Source organism: Ostrea edulis, chromosome 1 (genome assembly GCF_947568905.1).
Source record: "Ostrea edulis chromosome 1, xbOstEdul1.1, whole genome shotgun sequence".
Classification (NCBI taxonomy): domain Eukaryota; kingdom Metazoa; phylum Mollusca; class Bivalvia; order Ostreida; family Ostreidae; genus Ostrea; species Ostrea edulis.
Genome location: NC_079164.1, coordinates 106824011 through 106851650, shown reverse-complemented (window position 1 = coordinate 106851650; position 27640 = coordinate 106824011). Strand labels below are relative to the sequence as shown.

At 36.0% G+C, this 27640-nt stretch overlaps 2 protein-coding genes across 3 annotated transcripts in view; one reads left to right on the top strand and one right to left on the bottom strand.

Annotated features, from left to right (window-relative positions):
* Positions 1–22612, top strand: part of LOC125667437 (uncharacterized) — a 40378-nt gene extending 17766 nt beyond the window's left edge. For both annotated transcript variants that reach the window (XM_056153200.1, XM_056153201.1), the window contains exons 9-21: positions 147–441; positions 1748–1848; positions 2981–3097; positions 6832–6974; positions 8452–8575; positions 9622–9790; positions 11743–11945; positions 12254–12382; positions 13151–13313; positions 15897–16076; positions 16497–16593; positions 19757–19802; positions 22383–22612. In XM_056153200.1, the coding sequence (XP_056009175.1) occupies positions 147–441; positions 1748–1848; positions 2981–3097; positions 6832–6974; positions 8452–8575; positions 9622–9790; positions 11743–11945; positions 12254–12382; positions 13151–13313; positions 15897–16076; positions 16497–16593; positions 19757–19802; positions 22383–22472 (1857 nt within the window). In that variant the 3' untranslated portion in view covers positions 22473–22612. The remainder of the gene's footprint in view (positions 1–146; positions 442–1747; positions 1849–2980; positions 3098–6831; positions 6975–8451; positions 8576–9621; positions 9791–11742; positions 11946–12253; positions 12383–13150; positions 13314–15896; positions 16077–16496; positions 16594–19756; positions 19803–22382) is intronic.
* LOC125667460 (E3 ubiquitin-protein ligase znrf3-like) overlaps positions 22519–27640 on the bottom strand; it is a 39445-nt gene continuing 34323 nt past the window's right edge. The window contains exons 8-10 of the mRNA XM_048900985.2: positions 27234–27336; positions 25371–26918; positions 22519–23900 (exon numbers count right to left, since the gene is read on the bottom strand). Coding sequence (XP_048756942.2) covers positions 23851–23900; positions 25371–26918; positions 27234–27336 — 1701 coding nt within the window. The 3' untranslated portion in view covers positions 22519–23850. The remainder of the gene's footprint in view (positions 23901–25370; positions 26919–27233; positions 27337–27640) is intronic.

The following is a 27640-nucleotide window of genomic DNA, read 5'->3' as shown; positions in this document are numbered from 1 at the left end:
ATAAACTGCAGAAATAGATGAATTTAATAGTCTAAATTTAATTTAAATTGTATTAGAAAAGGTTTCAAACTATATATTGACAATTTTAAGCATTCTAGAACTTTTGTCCACTTGTAGCTAACAAATATGTTTTGTACATTTCAAAGCTTTTACCTGGTGATTTTTCACCTGAACAAAAACTGGTGGCACGACAAGCATCAGCTGGTCTTCTGTGGAACAAACAGTTGTACTTTTACAATGTTAACGAATGGTGTAAAACACTGCAAGATACTCTCTTGGGGCAATATAATGGCATCCTTCCATCTTCTAGAGAGAAAGAAGACTTAAAAATTTTGATGGAGTCCCCAAGCTTTGATTTAATGCGCAAAAGAACAGACTACGGTTATGTTATGGATCATAAATTCCAAATATTGAAACAGCAATGGCTAGACAAAAGAAAAGGTAAGATTTATAGTCATGGTTCCATTATTTGAATGAGTTCATATCTATTCAAAATGTTATGTCTTTGTGGCTTAGGGTTATGTATTTGGAAACTACCACTGCCAATACTTTTGCCTTGGGTCCAAAGAAGCTTTGCAATTTTTCAAAGCAGGTGGAATTCAAAAATGGTTATTATGGTGCAGCATATCTGTTTTACAGCTTCTCAGATTGGTTTATGCCCAAACAGCAAACTAAGCAAAGGTGTTTTATCAGTGGTCGTACAGAAATTTTTTTTTAACGATTAGGATTCCAAGATAGATTACAAGGCTTTTGATTGGCTGAACTAGCTTTAACCTATCCATTTATTCTAATTTTCAAACATGGCCCCGGTGTTTCTATATTCTTATGATTCCGAAGCAGTGTTAATTATTACATTTACATGTGCTTACCTAAGTAATTGAAATTTGTGCATGGTTTGACTTTTTACTCACCCGTATGTTGGTTGAGCTGTATTTTGGATTGCCCATCCATCTGTCTAATAACTCTATTAGTTTTTTCATTTCTTGGTCATATCTTTCACATTGCAAGGCCTAGGACAATCAAACTTGGTCAGTTGATGCATACTAGGGGAGGAGGGGAGAGGGGAAGGGGTTGTTGTGAACTAAACATAGTTCACTGTGGCCTCGCTCTGAAATTTTATGGTTATACAATACTCGTATCATGTCCGAATCATATCTTTCACACTGCGAAGGGCAGGACCATCAGACTTGGTCAGTTGATGCATTTTGTGAACCAAAGGTAGGTCATTGTGGCCTCATTTTTGAATTTTATGGTTATGCATATATACCAGAGTAACTTTTGAAATGGAAATGAAATACAATCATTATAGCTTCGTTATTCACGAAAAGAAAATAACCCAAAATTAATTAGAATAAGAATGACTTTTAAAATCAATGGATATAAGATTTTTATATTAAAATATTATATACCAAAGATATTTGTTAATTGAAAAATAACACGGAAAATGATCCACTTGTGCATTTGCAAAGTGCATCATTATAAAATTACACCTTTTCATGTAACTTGCAGCATTTGTTGTACAAAACATTGATTTAAAGCCTAATCAACTTACCATAAAAAAAATTCTTGATTTTAAAGCAAAAACATGAAGGGGAAACCCTTCTATGGGGGAAATTCTACAATGTAGTAACTTTTTTCCTCTGGGGGAAAACTATTCTGGAGGAAAAGCTAGCACTACAACAGGGGACAGAGAGGGGCATTTCTTGTGAAGTAAATGACATTTTAGTTATGACTTTTGGATTTACAGACAACAAAACAGACTTGGATATTCTCTGGAGAAAGGAAGTCTGGAATCACGTAAATTGTCATGATGTTTTAGCTGTGCCAGATAAGTGGGAGTTTCCTTGGGTATGGCCATGTTATTTTTAGGTCACTAGGGTCACTCAAATGACATATTGCATCTGTTTAATTTTTGTCTGTTGTCATATGTTAACATTTGAATGTTTTCAACTTTTTCTCACTTTTTCCCCCCAATTTGTAGCATCTTATGGGGTAAGACCAGTAGGGCAACAAAAATAATCATTTTCGTGGCACCTCCTCCATAGGGGCTAGGGCAAAAGACTGGAACCTCAAAAATTATGAAAACTTGGCATGCATGCTTCAATCAAAATGTTGAAATCCATGACTTCAGGATGAAAGGTTTATAAGACTCCAGAGTGGGACTCTGTGGATCACATAGTGAAAATGCATGAAATCTTTCATCTTTACAAGTCAAGGGTTATTGATTCGTTACCTCGCACTAACTCTTGACATCAGTCGCTATATAAAAGTTGGGTTCATCAGACTATTACGCAATCCACTATAAATAAAACATCCAATGAAATCACTGCATCTTGTTGTGGAATGATGCGATATCATACTGCTGTATTGATAAACACGCGCAATTGTAATATTTACACCATTAATTACGTTTATTGATAGTAGATCAAGTTTGGAAACCTTTTTCTTTAAGACACCATTGCAATAGCCATAACACGCGTTTTTATTTGAATTGCTCGCTTCGCATTGTTGTAAATAGAACCGCATTCTCATTGGTTCCCGCTCTCTTGTGGAAACAATCAGAACCAGCCCAACTTTTTGATAGTCACTGATGTCAAGGGTTAGTGCGAGGTTACGAATCAATAACCCTTGACTTGTGAAGATGGAAATCTTTAAAATAAGAATCTTCATCTTTACTCTGGAGATCTAACACAGTAAGTGGAGTCATATTTTGTACAAATCTAGCTCATTATTACACAAGATGTTATGACCTTGAACATCCAGGCCAGTCTCAATAAATAACCTGTACACTTTGTGTTTCAAACTTATGAGTCTTTATCCCTATATCAGCAAGGTGGCTCGGGTGAGTGTTGTGGCCCATGAGTCTATTGTGTGTATCGCTTAAGAAGTGCAGAAATATTCTAAGTAATGGTGAAATAAGGTGATACCTACAAGTTCATCAAATGTAGGTTTAGATTTAATGTATTGTTTATTTGTCTAGTTTGCCACATGGGATACAGCTTTTCAGATGTTGCCATTTGCCAGATTGGATCCACAGTTTGCCAAACATCAGCTTCTTCTGTTCCTGAGTGAGAGATATATGAAGGCAGATGGACAGGTTATTTCCTTAACTCAGTCATTTCAGATATTGTTCACATACTGCAGTGTGTTCCGTAATTTCATCGAACAGGAAGGATGAAGATGCAGTAAACATTTTATATTTACAGAACATGTTTTCTGTGATTCAGCACAGGTTTGATAGAGTCTATGTACATACAATCTTCTCTGTATGTATTGAAATTGATATATCCAAAGTGCAATATAATCAATGATGAACTATATAAAAATATTACTGGGGATTTATTTTTACTTCAGTATAACAAGTAGTTCAATGTAAGTGACTTCAATATAAGTGGAGTAGACTGCATAAGTGCTACAACTAAAATATTAGTTAGCAATGTACTTCATGTAAAACTTATATGGTACCAATTTTGATGCACCAGATGCACATTTCGACAAATAATGTCTCTTCAGTGATGCTCAACCGAAATGTTTGAAATCCGAAATAACAATGAAGTTTTAGAGCTATTATAGCCAAAAACAGCGTGCCAAAAAAAGTGGAGTCAAATTCGTCTAAGGATAAGAGCTATGCATGAGGGAGATAATCCTTAATTTTGAAATAAATTTCTAAATTTTATAACAGCGATTAAATATACATCCGTATTTTCAAGCTAGTAACGAAGTACTTGGCTACTGGGCTGTAGTATATAACTTGTGCTCCCTTCTGCTATAAACATTAAAAAGAATATACACCAAAATAGTAAATTAATTTACATGTATTTACAGTTCCATTCTTTTACCAGAAGTCACATTACACAAGCTTCACTTACACAATGCTGACTTACAAAGTTGTGGAATTCATAGCCCCTGGATCTGGGGTTTCGGTGCTAGGGTGGGCTTCTTTTGACTCATATAGTGAAAATGCCTAATTATTTTTTTTTTTAAATCTTCTGGGACATATGAACATCAAACAACCAAACTTAGGTTATAGAATTAATGAGGAGAGAAGCTGCTACAGAAGTTGTGCTATTTATACATTATTTCTTTAAAATCCATTCTCTCCAATCCTGGATGCCAAGTAACTAAACAGAGTGGATAGTAAAAATGATTAGGGAGACCTTTATTAGAATCAAGAAGCTCATGGCCCCTGGGTCAGGGGTTTGGGCTCAGATGACAGGGTTGTGTCTCTACCTGGGCTGTGTCTCTAAATAAGTTGGAAGTAGGTGTTACAGACACAACTCGAGGAAACATCAGAAGTTTTTGCTTGATACAATGATATCATATGACCAAAGAGTTTGTATTTACACAAAGCAAGGTTACCTGGGCAAGATAGTGTATTTTAAAAAAAAAAAAAAAAAAAGAGGGAAAAAGATATTTTCTTTGGGTCACAATTATTTAGTGGATGATGATGATTAAAGGTTTATTATGAGATGAACTCATGCAACTCCTGTTGGTTGTGTAATACTCGGGTGACCATGAAGGTCATATGCAGTGTTTCTCAATCAGATATAATTTATCATGACATTTCAGGAACAACACTTGCATCCTATCTTTTTTCTATAAAAACACTTGGGAATATTACAACTGAACTGAAATATTGTTATTTCCTGGTTGTGGCAAGTAAAAGATGTAAAGAGGTTAGCTCTCATGTATGACAGAAAGTTGTATATATGGACATTACCAAATTATTGTAACAAAGAAGGGGAGAAAAATCTTTGGTATCAATTGGAGATTGAAACTCGGGACCCTTGCATTACTAGATAGTGATCTAACCACTGAGCTAGCTAGTCCAATATAGGAAGTATAGTAATGTTAATACACTATAGACCTTTCCGAAAACGTGAGTTATCTCTCTTTGTATTCTTACATTTAGTGTGACTATGACAACTTCCGGGTAGTAACACAGTCAGACTGCGCATATATTATAAGTTATATTAGTATGGGTGTTGTTCAAAATCGTAAACAGTTGAAATCATTTGTACGAGAGAGTAAGAAAATGTTAATGGAAACAAAAACGAATTTCTTGATCGAGTCGGCTGTGATTTTTTTTGGGGGGGGGGGGGGGGGGGGGGGGTTAAAAACTGAATTGGAAATCACCATACATTCATTTGTTTACTTATGTCTCCAATAACGACTGACATAATTATTTTGTATGAAAACAGAACTTCTGATTCTCAAGAGATGATGGCATCTCATCAACTCAAAGCTCGGGTTTTTACGAGGATCGACACGTGCAAAGATCTTGCATAACATGCCCCCCCCCCCCACCTCCTTTCCAAAAAAAAAGGGCTAAAATTATTCCACCACTACCATTCGATTTTTTCAAAAATAAACCAGATTGCAATGTTTGGGTAACTTTCTCCAAAGTACCTGGACGTGTTCATTCTGTGTGCAAATCATTTGTACACTGCAGCATGAGGCTTGAATTGTTTTAAAATATCAACTGATATGTTTAAAATGCAGAAAAATAGGTAATTGAATGAAATTTTTTTAATTAATTTTATTCAATATCGCTCAATTGATATAAATTATTTTTCATAGACCTGTGTGATCCCGGGAGGGGGGGGGGGGGTGTTGCCATATTCTCAAATGTACTCTCTGTGGGGAGGTAAGTTTAACCCCCAATAGAATGCTTTTGACGTCTCTGTATCTTCCCTCTTTTACTCGTTTTAGCCCCCTTGAAATGTATTTGATTATATATAGGCATGTATCGTGTCATAACAGAAATGGCAATAACAGATTTAGATCCCCCTTTTCGCCACAAATTTACAAAATAATTTGAGTAAGACTCCAAATATTTTACCCCAAATGGCTGTATTTATACAGGTACACACTCTTGCCGACTATAAATTCAGGGCGTTCAATTATAAGTTATTTTATTTTCAAAACAATTGTATGTGTAAATGTCAGTTTAAAGATGGTTTCTGACGACGAATTTCTTTATGGTTATACTTGTATTTGAAACTGTATAAAGTTTGTGAGTAGTCAGCTGGAAATCTGTCAGTGGACTCTCACTTACAAGTACAGGCTGGGATAAATTTTACTCGCCAATCAAAGAGATGGACATTTTCAAAATCCAGAGGTGTCAGTCCGACATACCTAGACGTACATCGTGGCAGAACTTTCATCGCTGAATGTACTACATTGATATTGAACAAGTAACTTCTGATATTTTATTATAAATCTGACTGTATTGAAACATGGGCTAAAGATCCTGAGGAAATGTATGTAATATATAATATATACTAATTTCAGTCATAAAACATGTGAAATCCTGGAAAGTGGGAGGGGGAAGGGTAGTTAGAATAATCTAACTGCGTCTCATGACAGGCCCGTCGTAGGAAATTACATCACTTCAACAATAGAACATTCTATCGGGGAGGGAGGGGGGGGGGGGTCCTCCTCTACTTACAACATTAATTTTCTATTATTTTTACATGCAAAGTTGGTTATTTTCACGTGTGTGAAGTAAACTTATGCATTGGGATTTTTTATTAGCGTTAACATATTTGTTGGCGTGATTACTGTAAAATTATACAGCAATATCTTTGCGGCCTTCTGCACTGTTGATAATGACGCTTCTCGAATATACTACCCGGAAGTCTTAAACTACTGTTACGCAAGGGCACTACGTTCCGGATCAAGGAAAGATAACTCATGTTTTCGGATTGGCCTATAAAATTTAAACCTATTGTGGAAATCATCTATGAAGATGAAAAAATATATTTTATGTTTTCTTTCAGCAAGTTCAAAGAGTGTAGTTTACAGACAATTTTATGTCTTTTCTGACAGATGCCGGGCTGTGAGTGGGACATGGACCTGCCATTCCCCCCGGTGTATGCGTGGGCATGTTACCATGTGTTTGCCAGGACAGGACAGACAGACATTGAATTTTTAGATCAGTGCTTCCAGAAATTGCAGTTGAACTTCCAGTGGTACGTGTATTTTTAGATCAGCTTTGTGTTCCACACGTAGGGTGTTTTGTATGGTTCCAAGTAACACCACCATTACTCAAGGATGATGCTCAATAATTTTTAGCTCACCTGAGCCGAAGGCTCAAGTGAGCTTTTCTGATCACATTTTGTCCGGCGTCTGTCTGTCTGTCTGTCCGTCTGTCTGTAAACTTTTCACATTTTCATCTTCTTCTCATGAACCACCGGGCCAATTTCAACCAAACTCGCCAAAAAGCATCCTTGGGTGAAGGACTTTCAAGTTTGTTCAAATGAAGGGCCATGTCCCTTTCAAAGGGGAGATAATCACAAAAATGCAAAAATAGGGTGGGGTCATTTAAAAATCTTCTTCTCAAGAACCACTGGGCCAGAAGAGCTGAAATTTACCTGAAAGCTTTCTGACATAGTTCAGATTCAAGTTTGTTCAAATCATGGCCCCCGGGGGTAGGATGGGGCCCCAAGGGGGGATCAAAGTTTTGCACACAAATATATAGGGAAAAACTTTAAAAATATTCTTTTCAAGAACCACTAAGCCAGAAAAGCTGAGATTTACATGAAAGCTTCCTGACATAATGCAGATCCAAGTTTATTCAAATCATGGCCCCCGGGGGTTGGATGGGGCCACAATAGGGGATCAAAGTTTTACATACAAATATATAGGAAAAATGTTTAAAAATCTTCTTCTCAAGAACCACTGAGCCAGAAAAGCTGATTTTTACATGAAAACTTTCTGACATAGTGCAGATTCAAGTTTGTTCAAATCATGCCCCCTGGGGGTAGGATGGGGCCACAAGGGGGGATCAAAGTTTTACATACAAATATATAGGGAAAAACTTTAAAAATCTTCTTCTCAAGAACCACTAAGCCAGAAAAGCTGAGATTTACATGAAAGCTTCCTGACATAATGCAGATTCAAGTTTGTTCAAATCATGGGCTCCGGGGGTTGGATGGGGCCACAATAGGGGATCAAAGTTTTACATACAAATATATAGGAAAAATCTTCTTCTCAAGAACCACTGAGCCAGAAAAGCTGATTTTTACATGAAAACTTTCTGACATAGTGCAGATTCAAGTTTTTTCAAATCATGGCCCCCGGGGGGTAGGATGGGGCCACAAGTGGGAGGGGGGGGGGGTCAAAGTTTTACATACAAATATAGGAAAAAGCTTTAAAAATCTTCTTCTCAAGAACCATTGGGCCAAAGAAGTTGACATTTACGTGAAAGCTTTCTGACATAGTGTAGATTCAAGTTTGAAAAGGGTAGTTTGGGCCATAATAGGGACTAAGGTTTTACATGCAAATATATATGGAAAGTCTTCAGATATGGGCCAAGGTGACTCAGGTGGGCGATGTGGCCCATGGGCCTCTTGTTTAAAAATCAAATTAGGTTAAATAACAAAATCAATCTTTTGCACATTGAGATAGTTTTTATGAATTTGTTGACTGATGGTGTAAATATTATAGGTGGCTCAAATCCATGCAGATCAAAAAGGATAGATACTTGTTCACGGGCGGGTTTCTAGGACTGGACAACATCAGCATTGTAGACAGGTCACTTCTCCTTCAGAGAGACAAACCACTGAAACAGGTACCTCAGTCACTACAGCATACATTGTAAGAGTATAAACAGGAACCTCAGTCACTACAGCATACATTGTAAGAGTATAAACAGGAACCTCAGTCACTACAGCAAACATTGTAAGAGTATTAACAGGTACCTCAGTCACTTCAGCAAACATTGTAAGAGTATTAACAGGTACCCCAGTCACTACAGCAAACATTGTAAGAGTATAAACAGGTACCTCAGTCACTACAGCATACATTGTAAGAGTATTAACAGGTACCTCAGTCACCACAGCATACATTGTAAGAGTATTAACAGGAACCTCAGTCACTACAGCATACATTGTAAGAGTATTAACAGGAACCTCAGGCACTACAGCATATATTATAAGAGTATAAACAGGTACCTCAGTCACCACAGCATACATTGTAAGAGTATAAACAGGTACCTCAGTCACCACAGCATACATTATAAGAGTATTAACAGGTACCTCAGTCACTACATCATACATTGTAAGAGTATAAACAGGTACCTCAGTCACTTCAGCAAACATTGTAAGAGTATTAACAGGTACCTCATTCACCACAGCATACATTGTAAGAGTATAAACAGGTACTTCAGTCACCACAGCATACATTGTAAGAGTATAAACAGGAACCTCAGTCACTACAGCATACATTGTAAGAGTATAAACAGGTACCTCATTGACTACAGCATACATTGTAAGAGTATTAACAGGTACCCCAGTCACTACAGCAAATATTGTAAGAGTATAAACAGGTACCTCAGTCACTACAGCATACATTATAAGAGTATTAACAGGTACCCCAGTCACTACAGCAAACATTGTAAGAGTATTAACAGGTACCCCAGTCACTACAGCAAACATTGTAAGAGTATTAACAGGTACCTCAGTCACTTCAGCAAACATTGTAAGAGTATTAACAGGCACCTGTTGATTTGTATTTGAAAGCTGTTGACTTGTATTAAAAGGCTGGATTTTTACTGATATTTTACTGATATTTAAAGGCTGTCTTTTACTTGTACTGTCATTAGTTATGTAATTGCAGGCGGATGCCACAGGCTGGATGGCATTCTTTGCTCTCTCTATGCTGGAAATTGCATTGGTATTGTCTTCAGAACCAGGGGCAGACCACAAGTACTACAGGGCCTGTGCCATCTACTTAGAGAGATTCATATCCATTTCAGAGGCTATGAACATTTCTATTGATAATGGAGGTAAAAATTAGAGATATTTAGTATAGCAGAGACCTAAATCTCTGATTAATGGGATCATTGACAGTGATGTTATGAATTAATATTCCAAGATTTATGGAAATAATGTGAATATCTTGTATTGGATCAAAAGTTCCTTGGCATATTGTTTTTGCCTTCTCTGTTTTCAACATTAACTGTGGTTGTAACTACCAGTACTGAAGTATCCAAGACAGTAAAAAGGAGGTCATAGATTTCATGTGAAGGTCAAAAGTTTAAACCGTATCTTGTTCTCAACTTTTGAATTCTACAAATGCACAATAGAGACTTCATATTGAAATTGGTAAGTGAAAAATCAAGGTCAAAATTTTGTTTTGTCAAGGTTGTATTTCAAGATCAACTTTTCTACAGTGTGACACATCTATTCTGAGTAACTGACTACATGCTGTCAGAAGAACAAATCTACTGTGCATAGGGAATTTTTTTGACCCATACTATTTTCATCAAGGTGTATTGAAAAACAATTTTGTCTCATTTTAATGTTACAAAGCTGTTTATATGCGCTATTTCAGAACGATGAGTGAAAAATTGAACCAGCTTAATGCTCCCACTATCACAATTCACGGTTCGATTGAAATTGTGGTCTTAATTGTGGTGATCGTATCAAATCTGACCTAATCTTGGCATTAGTTGTGACAATCTTGTTGATCGTAGAAAAATTTTTGACTGTCAAAAACTTTTCTATGATCAACACGATTAATTTTCAGTCATAAGAATTGCATCATATCGTATTGCATCGTAACAAAGCGCAACACATTGCATCTAATTGTGGTCCCAAATCGTGATGATCCCAGTCAATGTTTTACAAGGTAAACACCACGCTTTGTTGCGATGTCCCAGGATCTGTCACGATAATTATAATATAAGCAGACAGTAATGCTGCACTGCCACGTGGTCATAAACCTCAACTTCCACATTTTCATAAACCTCAACTTCCACATTTTCATAAACCTCAACTTCCACATTTTCATAAACCAACTTCCACATTTTCATAAACCTCAACTTCCACATTTTCATAAACCTCAACTTCCACATTTTCAGTGGTTATGGGTTGTATTCACTTTTTAAATGCTAAAGAATTGAAGTCAATGGTTGGTCAGGTTGTATATATCCCGTCGGGGTCGAATCATAGCTCAAACAGTGATCATCTTCGATCTTGATCGTGAAAGACATCCTGATCACGATTGTATCCTATCGCAACATAGCGCATTGGTTTGTGATTAATGTATCATAATGTATACGAACGTATCTGCATGTACATGATTGTCAGAAATCGGGAACCCGGATCGTGATGATCATATGAGATCGAGGTCTAATCGTGAACGTAATCGGAACAATCTTATCAGAATGTATGTGATCGTATCTGAACAGCATTCAGATCGTGTCACCTGAAATTTATCGTGAACTTTCCATATCAAAGCTTAACAATTTGTACAAGAACGTATTAATTTGCATCACATTGTATCAAAACCTGGAATTCCAGAAAACTTCTGTGATCAGCTACAAATGGTCAATCGTGGCGTTTGTAACGGATTGTATGACTGTGGGAACCAGGCATAAGTGGGTGAGGCTGAAGTGGGCAGAAGTTGAAGGAGTGAAAGTTTCCCTGTATACAATATTCAGGCCTCTGTATGCTTTGGCCTCTGGAGTCAATATAGGGCCAGATATGGGTGCGAGATTTATAGGAATGATCCAAACATTGCTTAGTAATGTAGAGTAAATTCATGGTTCATAGAGGAAGTATGGAGAAAAAGTGACTTAAGTGCTTTCCTCTCAGAATAACAAACACAGCCTTAATGCAATTATTATATCCCTATTTCAATGTAGATGTTAATGCAAATATATAATAGTCGTGGTTCTTGTGTTTTAGTATTGTATTTCAATTATTTATAACTGTATAATGGGTTTATTTCAAGGCTTGTGGCATCCCCACGAAAAGTTCTACTATGATGTAATAGAGACAGCTTCAGGGGACAGAATCCCCATTGCTCTACGCTCTCTGGTGGGGATTATTCCGGCACTGGCCTGCCTCAACATAAACAAGTCACAACTGGACAGCAAGTCAGGGAAGATGGTGTCAAAAAATCTGGATACATTATTACAGAAGAATTCACCCTTTGTAAGACTTTAGTAAACATACCTTCTTTTTTTTTTTTTTTTTTTTTTTTTTTTTATATAGATTTTTGATATTTTCTGAAGTATCCATCACATGGGCATTATTACATTAAACTCTTTTAACAAGACTAATGTACATATATTACTCTTCCAAGTTGTATCTTTTCTGAACTTTTTGAGTGTGCGATGCTCAACAAATTGAGTATTTGATGATGTCACTAATTACAGTACAGAAACTTAACAAGTCATTTCCTGGAAAAATGAATGCGGTAATATGTCACTTGTTAAGGGATCAGTTCATTTTCTGTACAGGTGAGCAGAAATGAGAATGGGGACTACATTCTGTGTGCAGTACCAATGAATAGACTGCAGCACATACTGCGACACCTTACAGACGAGCAAGAATTTCTTTCACCATTTGGAATAAGGTCTTTATCAAAGGTAAATGTTCAGTTCTTCTCATTGTGATGTGAATGTATCTGACAATATGCATCTGACAAACATATTTTGGGTGTGGTTTATGTATATGACAAACATGTTCTGGGTGTGGTTTATGTATATGACAAACATATTCTGGGTGTGGTTTATGTATATGACAAACATATTCTGGGTGTGGTTTATGTATATGACAATCATGTTCTGGGTGTGGTATATGTTTATGACAATCGTGTTCTGGGTGTGGTTTATGTATATGACAATCATGTTCTGGGTGTGGTATATGTTTATGACAATCATGTTCTGGGTGTGGTATATGTTTATGACAAGCATGTTATCTTGAGGTTCAGTACTTTAGCTGATTTTAAATCTAACACAATAAATGAAGAAATTATTGTGAAATCAATATTGGGGAATAAATACCACTCCTTTATAACTGCAAACTTCAAATAAGTTTCCAAGAGCCATGCTTTTTCCCTAAAGATTAATGAAAATCGTGTAAGGTAATATTTTTTTATGACAGTTTCTTATGTTAAAGTTCTACTGTAGTTAGTTTATTATATATTAAAATATTATGAAGAAGTAGTTTTACAAAATACCCAGCAGCAATAAAGTGAGATGTCCATTCTTGGATGTAGATAGTATAAATCTTCACAAAGATGTAAGATTAGTTTTACATCAGATACATGGGAATTAATGTGTTCTGTCCATTTCTATACCCCTCTTTGTTTCTGGCCTGGACAACTTTAAATACATGTTTCACCTACATTTCAGGTTTATGAAATGGATCCTTATATTCTAAAAGTCAATGAAGAATTGCAAGAATGCCTAGGTTTGGATGACAAGTTAGAATTGAAGGTGACATATACCCCTGCTGAATCTGACACAGCTATGTTTGGTGGAAACAGTAACTGGAGAGGTCCTGTGTGGTTGTGCAGTAAGTTTAACAGTGACAACAAAGTGTTGTGTGTAATACAGTTATGGAATTGGTACAATTGCTGTGGATTTTTTATTACAATTCCAGAAATGTCTCTTTGACTATAAAACATAAGTTTATAATGAACAAGGATTTGAGCTTGAATTTTTTTAATTTTTTACACAAGTAATTGATATTTATGTCAATTCACAAGAGGCAAGTCTCTTATGAAATCAAGAGTCTAGTTTTTATATGCCTGTTGTCAGATGGGACATATTATGTTATGGCTCTGTCTGTCCGTCTGTGTGTCCATCCGAGGTCATGTTTTCCGGACTTTTTTCTGTAATGAATGCATGTACAGCATTAAAATTTGGTCACAGTTTCTCCCTTAAAAAGCATAAGAGTTAGTTTGCATTTCAGCTGGATTGGTGCATGCACAGTGACCTACTTTAGAGCTGAAAGTAGGTCAAATAGTTTTCTGGACTTTTTTTGTTACGGATACAGACATTGCCCTGAAATTTAGTCTCAAGCTTTCTCTTGGGGGCCGGAATACAAGTTCACTTTGCATTCCAGTGTCTGTCCATCTGAGGTCGTGTTTTCCAGACTTTTTTGCGTAACGGATGCATGTACAGTGTTGAAATTTGGTAACAATTTCTCCTTCAAAAAGAGTAAGAGTGAATTTGCATTTCAGCTGGATTGGTGTGCTTTGACCTACTTTAGGGCTAAAAGTAGGTCAAACAGTTTTCAGATATTGCCCTGAAATTTAGTCACAAGTTTCCTCTCGGAAAAATATAGGTTCAATTTGCATTTCAGCTGGATTAGCGCACTGTGACCAACTTTAGGGCTAAAAGTTTCCTGGACTTTTTCTCATTATGGATACAGATATTGCACTAAAATTTTGTCACCACTCTTCGACAGGCGTATAATGTACCATTTGCAGTACTCTTGTTATTTATTTATACAGTGTAATGATATATTCATGCTCACGATTTAATATTCTTGCAATTTTGACAATGAATTATTATTTCGCCAAATATTCAGTGGACTAAGACATAAGGCTGCTGATCTGAGTATCACAAGCATAAGTATTGATTTTTAGTCCCCTACCGACGAAGTCGAAGGGGACTTTAGGTTTGCGCTCTGTCCATCAGTCCTGCAAATCAATTTTCCAGACTTTTTTTTTATGTGCTTGTAGATATTCATTTGATATTTGATACGTTACTTTGCCATAACAAGTTGCAGATCAAGTTCGAATTTCGTCTTGGTCCGTTGATTTTTATACCCCCAAGATCAAAGATCGGGGGCATATTGTTTTTGTACTGTCTGTCATTGTCATAAACTTTAACCTTGCTAATAACTTTTGAACAGTAAGTGTTAGAGCTTTGATATTTCACATAAGTATTCCTTGTGACAAGACATTTCTGTGGGTACCAAAATTGTTGACCCTTGACCTTGGAGTTTGACCTATTTTTTGAAAACTTTAACCTTGCTAAGAACTATTGAACAGTGAGTTTGTAGTTTGACCTACTTTTTAAAAACTAATCTTGCTAATAACTGTTTAACAGTGAGTGTTAGAGCTTTGATATTTCACATGAGTATTCCTTGTGACAAGACCTTTCCGTGGGTACCGAAATATTTGACCCTGTGACCTTGACCTTGGAGTTTTACCTACTTTTTGAAAACTTTAACCTTGCTAATAACTGTTGAACAGTGAGTGTTAGAGCTTTGATATTTCGCATGAGTGTTCCTTGCGACAAGACCTTTCCGTGGGTACTAAACCTTTTGACCTTGGCATTTAAAAGAATTGACATTGGTCATAACTTCTAAATGGTAAATATTAGAGCTTTCATATTATACATAAGCATTTCTTGTGACAAGATCTTTCTACTGGTACCAAGATATTTGTCCTTGTGACCTTGGCCATCTTTGGAATTGGCCATTATCAGGGGCATTTGTTTTTCACAAAGTTATGGATCAAGTTTGAATTTCGTCTTGGTCTGTTGATTTTTCACTAAGTTATGGCCCTTGGACTTAGAAAAATAGCATGAATTATCAGTTTTCCGAATCTTTGTTTGATGTGCTTGCAAATATTGATTTGATATTTGGTACATTGCTTTGACATAACAAGTTACAGATCAAGTTTGAATTTTGTCTTGGTCCGTTGATTTTTCAATAAGTTATGGCCCTTTGACTTAAAAAAATAACATGAATTATCGGTTTCTGGACTTTTTAAAATTTGCTTGCAGATATCATTTAATATTCAGTACATCATGATGATTGCTTTGCCTAACAAGTTACAGATCGATTTTGAAGTTTTCCTTGTCTAGTCTTTGTACCTGAATAGTAGTTGATTTCCAACCATTCCTATCTTGGTTTCCCAATCTTCCCTTTTACCATAACCTTGAACTTCGAACATTGTTGCAGTCCAATAATTTTTGCCTCCGGTAGGGGACTATGTATTGCTATGCAATACTCTCAGAATGTTGTTTTCTTGGTAATTTCATGACGAAATTGTAACCTACCAAATCATATTGTTACGTGATTTTATATGTTTGACACATGACAGTTTTTTGGGTTGTTAAATTTCCATAAAACTTATTTCAGTGAACTTCCTGATAGCGGAGATGTTATTAAAGTTGGACAAGTTCTATGGAGAGGCAATCATGATGCACCCCCCTTTATCCAGTACTGCTAGGAGCTTGAGTGAAATGGCTGAGGATATTTGTAAAAGAATATCTAGTCTCTTCACTGTAAATGAAAAATCCAAGACCAGACCTTGTCATGGTGAGCTTTACATTGAGCATGATTAACTTCAGATTCTTCTTTTCGACTCTAGAATTGGTATTTGACACCAAAGTTTTGCAACCGGACACAAACATTTTAGCTTGTCACTGTAATCATTTTAATATTGTAAGTTATTTTAATTCCATGGTGCTAAAATTTCACAATTTGTTGCAAAGGCGCAATCGCTATGATTTTAATTTCACATTATAGGAAAATCTACATTTAAAATTTTGATCACGAAAGCATTGAAATATTTTTGATATATTATTCACTATGGGTTTAATTTCATGGGAAAATGATAAATTTTTTACCACAGTGAAATTAAAACCACTGTGTTAGGATTGCATGCATAAACCAAGCTTTAAAACATGCATATTGTTTAAAACGGAAACAAAATAACATTTTAAGGAATTTTTGCAGGAAATTATGAAAAGTATAAAGTTGAGAAGCCTTGGCGGGACCTAGTTTTGTTCTACGAATATTTTGACAGCGAGACAGGTAGAGGATGTGGGGCAAGGTATGAATTGTCTGCTTTTTCAGAATTCTGTTGTTATACCCCCGCAAACAAAGTTTTACCGTGGGGGGGGGGGGGGGTATACTGGAATCACCTTGTCTGTCTGTCTGTCCATCCATAGACATTATATTTCCAGAGTATATTTTTAACACTGTTCTACAGATTCGATTAAATCTTTGTGTATATCTGATATGAAAACCTGCTATTTTGAGATTTTTTAATATTCAAGGATGTTATGGATATTTTTTCCATAGTCATTTTCCAGAGTATATCTTAAAAACAGAGAACAGATTTGATTCAAACTTTGTATATATATTATGTATATAATAAAGTTGTGTACCTGTCATTTTCATTGAGATTCTTTAATTATAGGTTTTCAAACTTTTGCAGAATTCATGTCCGCCATCAATGGAAATTTTCATTTTACGAGAGCTTTTTCAACTTTATGGACTTAGTCATTTTCTTATAGATTTGGTAATGATATATTATCTCACAAAAAGTACTGCACAAGTGAAGAGGAGGGTAGAATAGAATCATAATGAAGTCTATTTGCTTGTCTGTCTGTGGATATGATTTTGTCCAGACATTTTTAAAGAGACTAGTATGTGGATTTCCCTAAAATTTGTACACTCTTTATTACATCATGATTAGTGATAAATATGGAGATCAAAGAAATTTAGTGTATCTTATAACTTTTCTTCAGATGAAACATGAATAATGTTGAAAATCATGTCTTTCTGGTCTTCAGCATTAAAATGTTTCAAATATGAATAAGCTGTACGGGGTTATTAGTCCCAGTAGGACAGTTCTCGTTAGCTCACCTGACTCAGAGGTAAAAGTGAGCTTTTCTACCTAACAAAATTTGTCTGTCACATCTAAGTTTTTCAATTTTTTTATTTCTTCTCTAGAAACACTTGGCCAATCTCAACCAAACCTGACATAAACCTGAAAAAATAAGCTTTCATTTAAGTGGTTACTATTTCCTACTTATCTCCCTTTATATTTCATTATTTGAAGTAACTTTAATTCCCTTTATGCAAGGATAAAAGGGAATTTAAGTTACTTCAAATAATGAAATATAAAGGTGAGATAAGTAGGAAATAGTAACCACTTAAATGGAAGCTTATTTTTTCAGGTTTGTACAAACTACAATGGCCTCCAGGTATAATGGGATGTCTCCAGGGAGAGGGTGGGCCACAATAGGGGATCAAAGTTTTACATAGGGAAAAATCCTTAAAAATCTTCTTCTTAAGAATCACTGGGCCAGAAAAGTTTACATTTTCATGAAAGCTTCCTGACATAGTGCAGATTCAAGATTGTTAAAATCATGCCCCCCTCCTTGGGGTGGGGAGTAAGAGTGGGGCCACATTAGGGGATCAAAGTTTTACATACAAATATACAAATCTTTTAAAAACCTTCTCAAAATTCATTGGGCCAGAGAAGTTTACATTAACATGAAAGCTTTCTGCCATAGTGCAGATTCAAGTTTGTTAATATCATAGACCCCGGGGGTAGGGTAGGGCCACAATAGGGGATCAACGTTTTACATACACATATATAGGGAAAATCTTTAGAAGTCTTCTTCTCAAGAACCTCTGGGCCAGTAAAATTTACATTTACATGAAAACTTCCTGACATAATGCAGATTCAAGTTTGCAAAAATCATGGCTCCCGGGGTAGTTTAGGGCCACAATGGGGATCAAAGTTTTACATGTGAATGTTTTGGGAAAATCTTTAAATTTGGGCCAAGGTGATCCAGGTGAGCGATGTGGTCCTTCAGCCTCTTGTTTAAATAACTTTCCTATAATCATGAAATTAATGCAGTTTATAGAAAAATAAACTTTGTTAAAGATCAGATTGAGTTAAATATGGGTAAGTTTGCCAAATTAATATCCAAGTATCCTCATGTTATGTAAATGTTCACACCATGACCTCGGAGTCGGGGCGGTGCTGTAATATTAATGTACGAGTATTTATAGGAGTGAGCAAGGTAACTCAGGTTAACATTGTATCTATAGGACAAGGTAACTCAGGTTAACATTGTATCTATAGGACAAGGTAACTCAGGTTAACATTGTATCTATAGGACAAGGTAACTCAGGTTAGCATTGTATCTATAGGACAAGGTAACTCAGGTTAACATTGTATCTATAGAACAAGGTAACTCAGGTTAACATTGTATCTATAGGACAAGGTAACTCAGGTTAACATTGTATCTATAGGACAAGGTAACTCAGGTTAGCATTGTATCTATAGGACAAGGTAACTCAGGTTAGCATTGTATCTATAGGACAAGGTAACTCAGGTTAACATTGTATCTATAGGACAAGGTAACTCAGGTTAGCATTGTATCTATAGGACAAGGTAACTCAGGTTAACATTGTATCTATAGAACAAGGTAACTCAGGTTAACATTGTATCTATAGGACAAGGTAACTCAGGTTAACATTGTATCTATAGGACAAGGTAACTCAGGTTAGCATTGTATCTATAGGACAAGGTAACTCAGGTTAACATTGTATCTATAGGACAAGGTAACTCAGGTTAACATTGTATCTATAGGACAAGGTAACTCAGGTTAACATTGTATCTATAGGACAAGGTAACTCAGGTTAACATTGTATCTATAGGACAAGGTAACTCAGGTTAGCATTGTATCTATAGGACAAGGTAACTCAGGTTAACATTGTATCTATAGGACAAGGTAACTCAGGTTAGCATTGTATCTATAGGACAAGGTAACTCAGGTTAACATTGTATATATAGGACAAGGTAACTCAGGTTAACATTGTATCTATAGGACAAGGTAACTCAGGTTAGCATTGTATCTATAGGAGTGAGCAAGGTAACTCAGGTTAACATTGTATCTATAGGACAAGGTAACTCAGGTTAGCATTGTATCTATAGGACAAGGTAACTCAGGTTAACATTGTATCTATAGGACAAGGTAACTCAGGTTAACATTGTATCTATAGGACAAGGTAACTCAGGTTAACATTGTATCTATAGGACAAGGTAACTCAGGTTAGCATTGTATCTATAGGACAAGGTAACTCAGGTTAACATTGTATCTATAGGACAAGGTAACTCAGGTTAGCATTGTATCTATAGGACAAGGTAACTCAGGTTAACATTGTAACTCAGAACCTCTTGTTTTTATTTTCAGTCATCAGACTGGATGGACAGCTTTGATTGTGGAGTTTCTGCATCTGGTCAGTAAAAACAAGTTTTTGAAATACAAACATTTCTTCACGTCTGAGTATCAGGTATTGTTAGAGCATGCAATGTGCATTTTTATGCCCCCTTCAAAGAAGAGGGGCATATGGGTTTGCACCTGTCGGTCGGTAGACCACATGTTGTCCGCTCAATATCTTAAGAACCATTTACTTGATGATAATGATATTTCATATGTGGGTTGGTTATGAGTAGAAGAGGACCCCTATTGTTTTCCAGGTCTGAAGATCAAAGGTCAAGGGTCAATTTACTCTGGACATAGAAATATAATGTCCACTCAATATCTTGAGAACCCTATGCTTGACAGTCACCAAACTTGGTACATCCTAAAGAGTAGATGACCCCTATTGATTTTGAGGTCACATGGTCAAAGGTCAAGGGTCAAACTGGAAATTGGAATATACTGACCACTCAATGTCTAGAGAATTCTTTGCTTGATAGACATCAAACTTGGTACATTGGTACATCTTCAGGAGAAGATGACCCTATTGATTTTGAGGTCACATGGTCAAAGGTCAAGGGTCAAACTGGACATAGGAATATATTGTCCATTCAATATCTTGAGAACCCTTTGCTTGACAGATATCAAACTTGTTACACTGGTATATCTTCAGGAGAAGATGACCCCTATTGATTTTGAGGTCACATGGTCAAAAGTCAAGGGTCAAACTGGATGTTGGAATATAATGTCAGCTCAATATCTTGAGAACCCTTTGTTTGACAGACATCAAACATGATACACTGATACATCTTCAGGAAAAGATGAGCCCTATTGGTTTTGAGGTCACATGGTCAAAGGTCAAGGGTCAAACTGGACATAGTAATATACTGTCCACTCAATATCTTGATAACCCTTTGCTTGACAGACATCAAACTTAGTACACTGGTATATCTTCAGGAGAAGATGACCCCTATTGATTTTGAGGTCGCACGGTCTAAGGTCAATGGTTAAACTGGACATAGTAGTATATTGTCTCCTATATTTTAAGAATTATTTGCTTGATAGACACCAAACTTGGTACACAGCATAAGGAGTAGATGACCCTATTGATTTTTAAACTTATATACAAAACCATCATAATAGCACATTTTCACAACATATTTAAAGTTAATATGATTTTAAGGGGAGATAAATTTGTGGATTATTCATATATAAAATTTATTGACTTTTAGGTTACTCAAGTACCTATTGCAATTGGTTGTCGTCCATTGTCATGCGTTAACAATTGAACATTCTGACATAAATTGCAAATTTCAGGATTCCTGCACTCCTGGGGCCTTAGGTTTGGGGCAAACACTGCCCAAAACTGCCCAATTTTCAAAAATCTTCTTCTCTAGAACCATACGTTTTAAGAAAAACTAAATGCATAGTAATGTAGACCAGGAAGGACTCTACCAAAATTGTAAATTTCATGATCCCCGGGGTAGGGGTTCTGACCCCAGGGTGGGGCCAAACTTACTATATAGTGTTTATGTGTCAAACACTTAAATAGCATCTTCTTTAGTGCTATTGATACTAAATTGAAACTAAATGGATATTTAGAAAGAGCAGGTAGTCCTTTACCAAAATGGTAAATTTGATGATCCCAGGGGTTGGGGTTTTGGTATTGGGGTGGGGTCAAAATGGTCAGTTATTAAATGTGTGAACACTAGAAATTTTTATCTTCATCTTGATAACTAACATTCCAATTCTTTTCAAATTTGGTATGAAGCATCTTTGGAACAAGGGGGAATTAAATTGTAAATTTCAGGAATCCCGGGGGAGGGGGGGGGGGCAAAAATTGCCCAGTTTTCAAAAATCTTCCTCTAGAACCGCACGTTTAAGAAAAAGTAAATGGACAATGATGTAAAGCAGGAAGGCCTCTACCAAAATTGTAAATTTCATGATCCCTGGGGTAGGGGTTTTGACCGCCAAGTGCACCCAAAATATAGTGTTTATGTTTAAGTTTGCGGATACTGTATAAAAACTAAAAGCATACTTAGGAATAGCAGAAAAGGATGTACACAAAATGGTGACTTTCACAACCCAGAGTTTTGACTCTAGGATGGGTCCAAATTAGTCATATCTTTTAATGTTAATACACCTATTATATTATGTAAAGCTTTTCATCAGTCTATGCACTTTTGAGGGCATTGAAGTTTTAAGAGCACATCTTGTTTTATACTGTTGCTGAACATTAGAATTTAGCTTAGATATTCAGAACATGAAATTTTTTTCTAGATTTCATAGTCCTTGGAAGTAGTGATACTTTTTCACTAGTGCTCAGGTGACCGATAAGGCCTGTGAGCCTCTTGTTTATTCATGACAAAATTCTCCCGGATGACCCCTATTCAAACATTTCCATATTTACTGTATATTATCATCAAGCTGCATTTAGTACGATATATCTAGTTTCACTTGAGCAGTGCTTTGTAATACATTTGACCCATGTTCACCATACATTTCCAGTCTCTAGGGATTTTGCTTAGTGGTGCTTATATTCAATAGGGGCAATTTTAGCTGTTACTCTACCTATTCCTCTAGTGGGCCATCATTAATGCCTTTCGTTTTTCGTCAGATCCAGCATCAAGACTCCAAGACAATGTCAGACAAATTCAAGAGCTATTGTTCCGCATTCGACAATGCATCAGACTTCACCGCCGATTGATTTCAATGATGGAACCTCCCAAAAGTTTATTAAAACTGACTCAATATTTTCATTAAACTTGGTATTTTATTGCATTATGTAAATCATAAACATATTTACACAATGTTGTATTGCATGAAATAAAAAATACAATATCTTAATGGTTTTTAACATTTGTGAATTTTAAACAAACAAATTGATAGGCATAATACATACTTTATCATTGCCATGACTTGCATGGATTTGACGTGGGGGAAATGCATTACATGGATTTCATTACATGGATTTACTGTTAAAGAAAGAACTTGCATACTTTGTGTGTACACAAGATGCCCCTATCTGTTTCACAGGCATTTGTAAAGCATTTCAATGCTACAAGTAAATACTTTGGAAATTCTGTGAGAAAAAAATTATCTGTACAAATTTTATGCGTAGATTCATAAACATTAAACAAAAGTAATTTAACAAGCAAGAGCTAACGTACCAAACTTTAAGGACAAGCATTTTATTTACCCACAAGTTTGGTCAGATATTGGGTTAATTTTTTTCATCCCTGTTAAAAAATAATGCACAGCGAAGTGCCTTCTGTAAACAACAGATGAAATGGCAAGTACACAATATTGTTACATTGAGTTGTCTCCATTATGTTTAAACAAAATGTCTGCAAGTCTACGGCCAAATCTGGCGAATGCTTGCTTTACTTAAAACTATGGATACTACAACCTGATTTGACAATAAATGAAATTGTTTTGTCATCATACTAGTATCACAATGGCTGTTGATATGCGATAATCCAAAAAAAACCACAAATAAATATGAACGAAAATCCCAGATTATGCAGACGGACGAGTGAAAGTATTATTACAATTTCTTGATAGTTAGTCATTGGGACCCTGTAGGAGAATACTGTACAGGAACATGAACTGGATGTTTTAGTTAAACAAATGAGTGTTACTGGCCTTGTATGGAAATGACAGGGACAAAGAGTATTGTCGTACAATACAAGAGGTAGGTACATGGTAAGCAGAGAGTTTGATGTTGATTTCTACATGTAATAAATGCAAAACACTAACGATTCATATATCAACAGAAATATGTTTTTTTTATATAAATATACATGCAGTCCACACGTTTAGTCTCTCTTGCAGGAAGATTGTTGCAAACTGGACAGCATGCTTACTAAAATGGGCAGTGAAATCTGTAATATCATGATTTTTCACTTTTTTCTTCTAAATTTGACAGCAGTAAGCTTATTAAGAGTATTGGAACAAGTGACTTGTGAACACTGTTGAGTATATACTTTTATATATAGTCCAGTATTCATTCAAATGGCTTATAGTGTCTCGCTTCACATTAAACTTTTAAATTGCATGAAATTGTTCACAGTTGAAGAGATTTCCTACAACAAATCCTGCGGATGGAAAAGTTCTGTTGACACTTTGCAAATTCCTGAAATTAGAAGAGAAACAGTAATGAAAATCTTGCTCTATCAATCAACTAATCATATAGATTATTATTATATATTAGAACATCACACATGTATCAATTCTAAAGAACTATTTTTGATGAAAACATTGAATAAATAAAATGCTGCACCATAGTACAAACTGTCAGACAATGGAGAATAACTTTAAAAAAAAGCAAGGTGGAGAAAATTCTGGGAACCCAATGCAAGGAATATGAAACATAACAAACATTCACTCAAAGGGTAACAACTCTTTTTCTAACCTCGCAATAGAATCGGAACCAGGAGGGTGTAAAGTTAGATTTAACAGTTGTTGTGTAACAGTTGGCCCCGACATTAAGAAAACTTTGCCTAAACATTATAACTGGTGTTATCTCAATGTGCATAAAATGCAGTTGATGAGCTGGATATTTCTCATCTTTGCCTTTCTTACACTGATGTGTGGACAGATTTCATGTACTGAGGTGTAACTATTCTCTTACTACAGCTGAGAAAGGAAATTGACTACACAATACAAACAATACACTGATATCTTAAATACACATGTTGAAAGATAACAAGTAATAGACCTATCAAAGTTTCTAACTGCACACCCCTATGTATGAGTCTGGAATTTAGGAAGGTGAGGTGCATGTACTCAGAAGCAAGCTATGAATTGGGACAGGAGTGACCTAGTGGTCAGATGATCTATTGAATGTTGGTGTTACTCTGAAGGAACCTTGAAATAATTTTCTTCACCTATAAGCCTAATAAATAGGATGTGTTGTTCAATATAATGCCCTTAATCCCCTAATAAATAGGATGTGTTGTTCAATATAATGCCCTTAATCCCCTTTCATTGTGGAAAATTTGACCAACATTAATGATCTTGACCTTTAGCAAGTCTCAGCTTTGACCTTTCAAGTTCACCAAGTAGAGTACAAAAATTTAAAACAATAAGTCCCTTAATCTTTGATGTTGGGGGCATAAAACAGCATAATGATGGACTATTCCTTATAGCTTAAGGTTTTCATAGCTAAATTCTTTAGACTTTGAACCATGCTCTGAAGTATATAAGAAGCATAAGACACAATAAACCAAGTCTGCTCCAAAAGTTAACCTTATTGAAAAATACAGGTCACATGCAATAATCAATCAAGATAGATAGTATGCATCCCCAAAACCATCATTTATTCAAGTAGTGCCATAGAAATGAACATAGTTGAAAAGGACTCGCCTTAAAGACTTGCACCTCAATACCTAGATGCATTAATTTATCCATGCAAGTTTAGACCAATTGGGACTTCTTGTTACTGCTCCAAACTGGGATTGTCACACAGATGCTGAGAATATAGCATCACTTCATTAAGTAAGTGAGCTTTGAAAATTAAAAAAAGTGTTTTGAAACAATTTTTTTTTTCAAAGCTTCCTCTTTAAAATATCATTTTTCCTTCAACTCCGTTAATTTTACATACCTTCTGGTTCAGAGTATATCACCATGGACTGCTTTGGCAAACTAGACTGGGAACTGGTTTGAAACTGGTTCCCTAGTGAAAATTGACTGGTTGTCTCTGTGTAGCCTGTGTAGTTAGGATTAACAACTTGATCACAGCCAGAAGTTTGTTCAGCTGAACACATGCTGAAAGTATTGTGCAATCTCATGTAATTCAATGATGGGCATGGATGTTCACTTTGTGATACAGAAGCTAAATTTTCACAAGAAACAGACCATGCTTTATGGTCCTCAGGTTTCTCAGTCTTTGGTATCAAGGGTTCATTTGTTAGAGTATGACTAGTTTCAGAGTAAAGGTTTTCAGTACTAATATATGCACTAATTCCAGAAATCTCGCTTAACGAGAGATCGGAAGAATCACAATGACAAAGTAGTGGAGCTCCATCCAAAGTGTTTATGGAACTCGTCAGACTGGGACATGCACCACCAATTTCACTCAGATTTAATGTCGAGTCACTCTCTTTGGAATGGTCGTCCCCTTCATTGTTACTAGAAGTACAACTACACATATTTTCATTTTCCCACTCGGGATTAAAATTTAAGCACTGTGTAGTTGTCATTGTCTCCAGGATAGATTTGCCCTGCACATGACTGCCACTGTCTCTCTCTATGTGCACCGCTTCCACAGGACAGGGGAAGGAACTGCTATTGGTCTGATCTATTGGAGCAAATACATTAGAGTCATAACTACTGCTATCTGTCATTTCCCTTGGGTCACTACTTCCGTATGTTGAATGATTGCTATCCAGTGGATTACAAAACCGACACACTTCATGCTCCAAACTGTCCACACTTGGATTTCTTTGGGAACTATCTGTACTGCTACAGCTGCCATACACAGCCATGATACTAACATTCTTTCCACTGTCGGCAGTGGAACTTTCTGAATCACTTTCGCCCGCTTTGGCAGAGAGCCTCCAATGAGGACACCGGTAAGGACAGACCTTGTTCCTGCTGTAGTCATATAAGCTCTTCCTATGGTGCTGATAGCATGCTTTCCGGTGATTGTAAGAAGACGAACACTTAGGAAATGAACAGTGATGAATTTGATGTGTTGATTGAGAACAGTGAAAAACTAACCCTTTTTCCATGTATCTATAACAACAGTGCTTGTGATGATATGTTTGTTTTGAGTATTTGGGATAATTATGGTATACACAAGGCCTCTGAAAACAAGGTTTAGAGAATGCTGGACAGTATTCTCTCAAGTAAAAGTTCCCTGAAGATGGAGAAGCTCCAACAGTCCCTTCACAGGAAGGACAGCCATTATGGATTGGAACAGATGGTTTTCTACGAATTCCAGTTCGGGTTGTGAGGGCTCTCTGATTCTGGTCGCCAGAGATACTAGGCTGCATATATTGGAGGTAACTTGGGTGTGACAGTTGCTGATAGACATCAAACATTGGATTTCTTTGAAGATTAACATGCTGAGGAATGGGATCATAAAGAGTCGTAGGCTGATTGTCTGGTCTTTCGCTGGAACGAACCGGCTGCTCAGCAGTGTCGTTGGCTGCAAAAATTACAACACTTTTTAACTCTTTGTTCAACTTATTTCAATTTCACAACAAAAAATACAACTGGAAGATAACTATTGCTAACTCTTTGTACAACTTATTTTCAATATGACTACAAAATTATGAGACCTTCTGACTCTCTGTACGATTTCACCTCTTATTTACTACTTTACTTCAGTGTCATTCTAGTTCAGAAATTACTTCAGCAACTTTTATTTATTGTTTGTGATAAAAATACTTTCAGTAATAGTTTCTTCAATATCATCACTAAAGACCGCTGTGGATAGAAGAAGGCGTATGTCAAATCTTACCGACAATATTAAACATGCAGAGTGGACAGGTTCTGTTGGCGACCAGCCAAGGGTCAACACAGTCTCTATGAAACTCGTGTGAACATGGCATGACTCGTAAAATCTACAAAGTTTTAAAAATCTGATGATAAAATTGAAATTGGGGACACATGCTACCAGTTCTACTAAATATTGTATACCATGTGTTATTTCAATATTTGAAATTAATCTTGGGGAACATTTTTAAGTTTTTGAAAATTTCACCAATGTTATTAAATCAATTACATGTGGTTCTAATAGGTGTTGAAAAGTGTTTAAAAATTGACAAATTTGAAACTTCAATAAATTTTTGAAGTTTTCTCTTCATTCATATGTTTTGAATCAGAAATACTGCATTTAAATACCAAATATCAGAATCCAAGGTGATA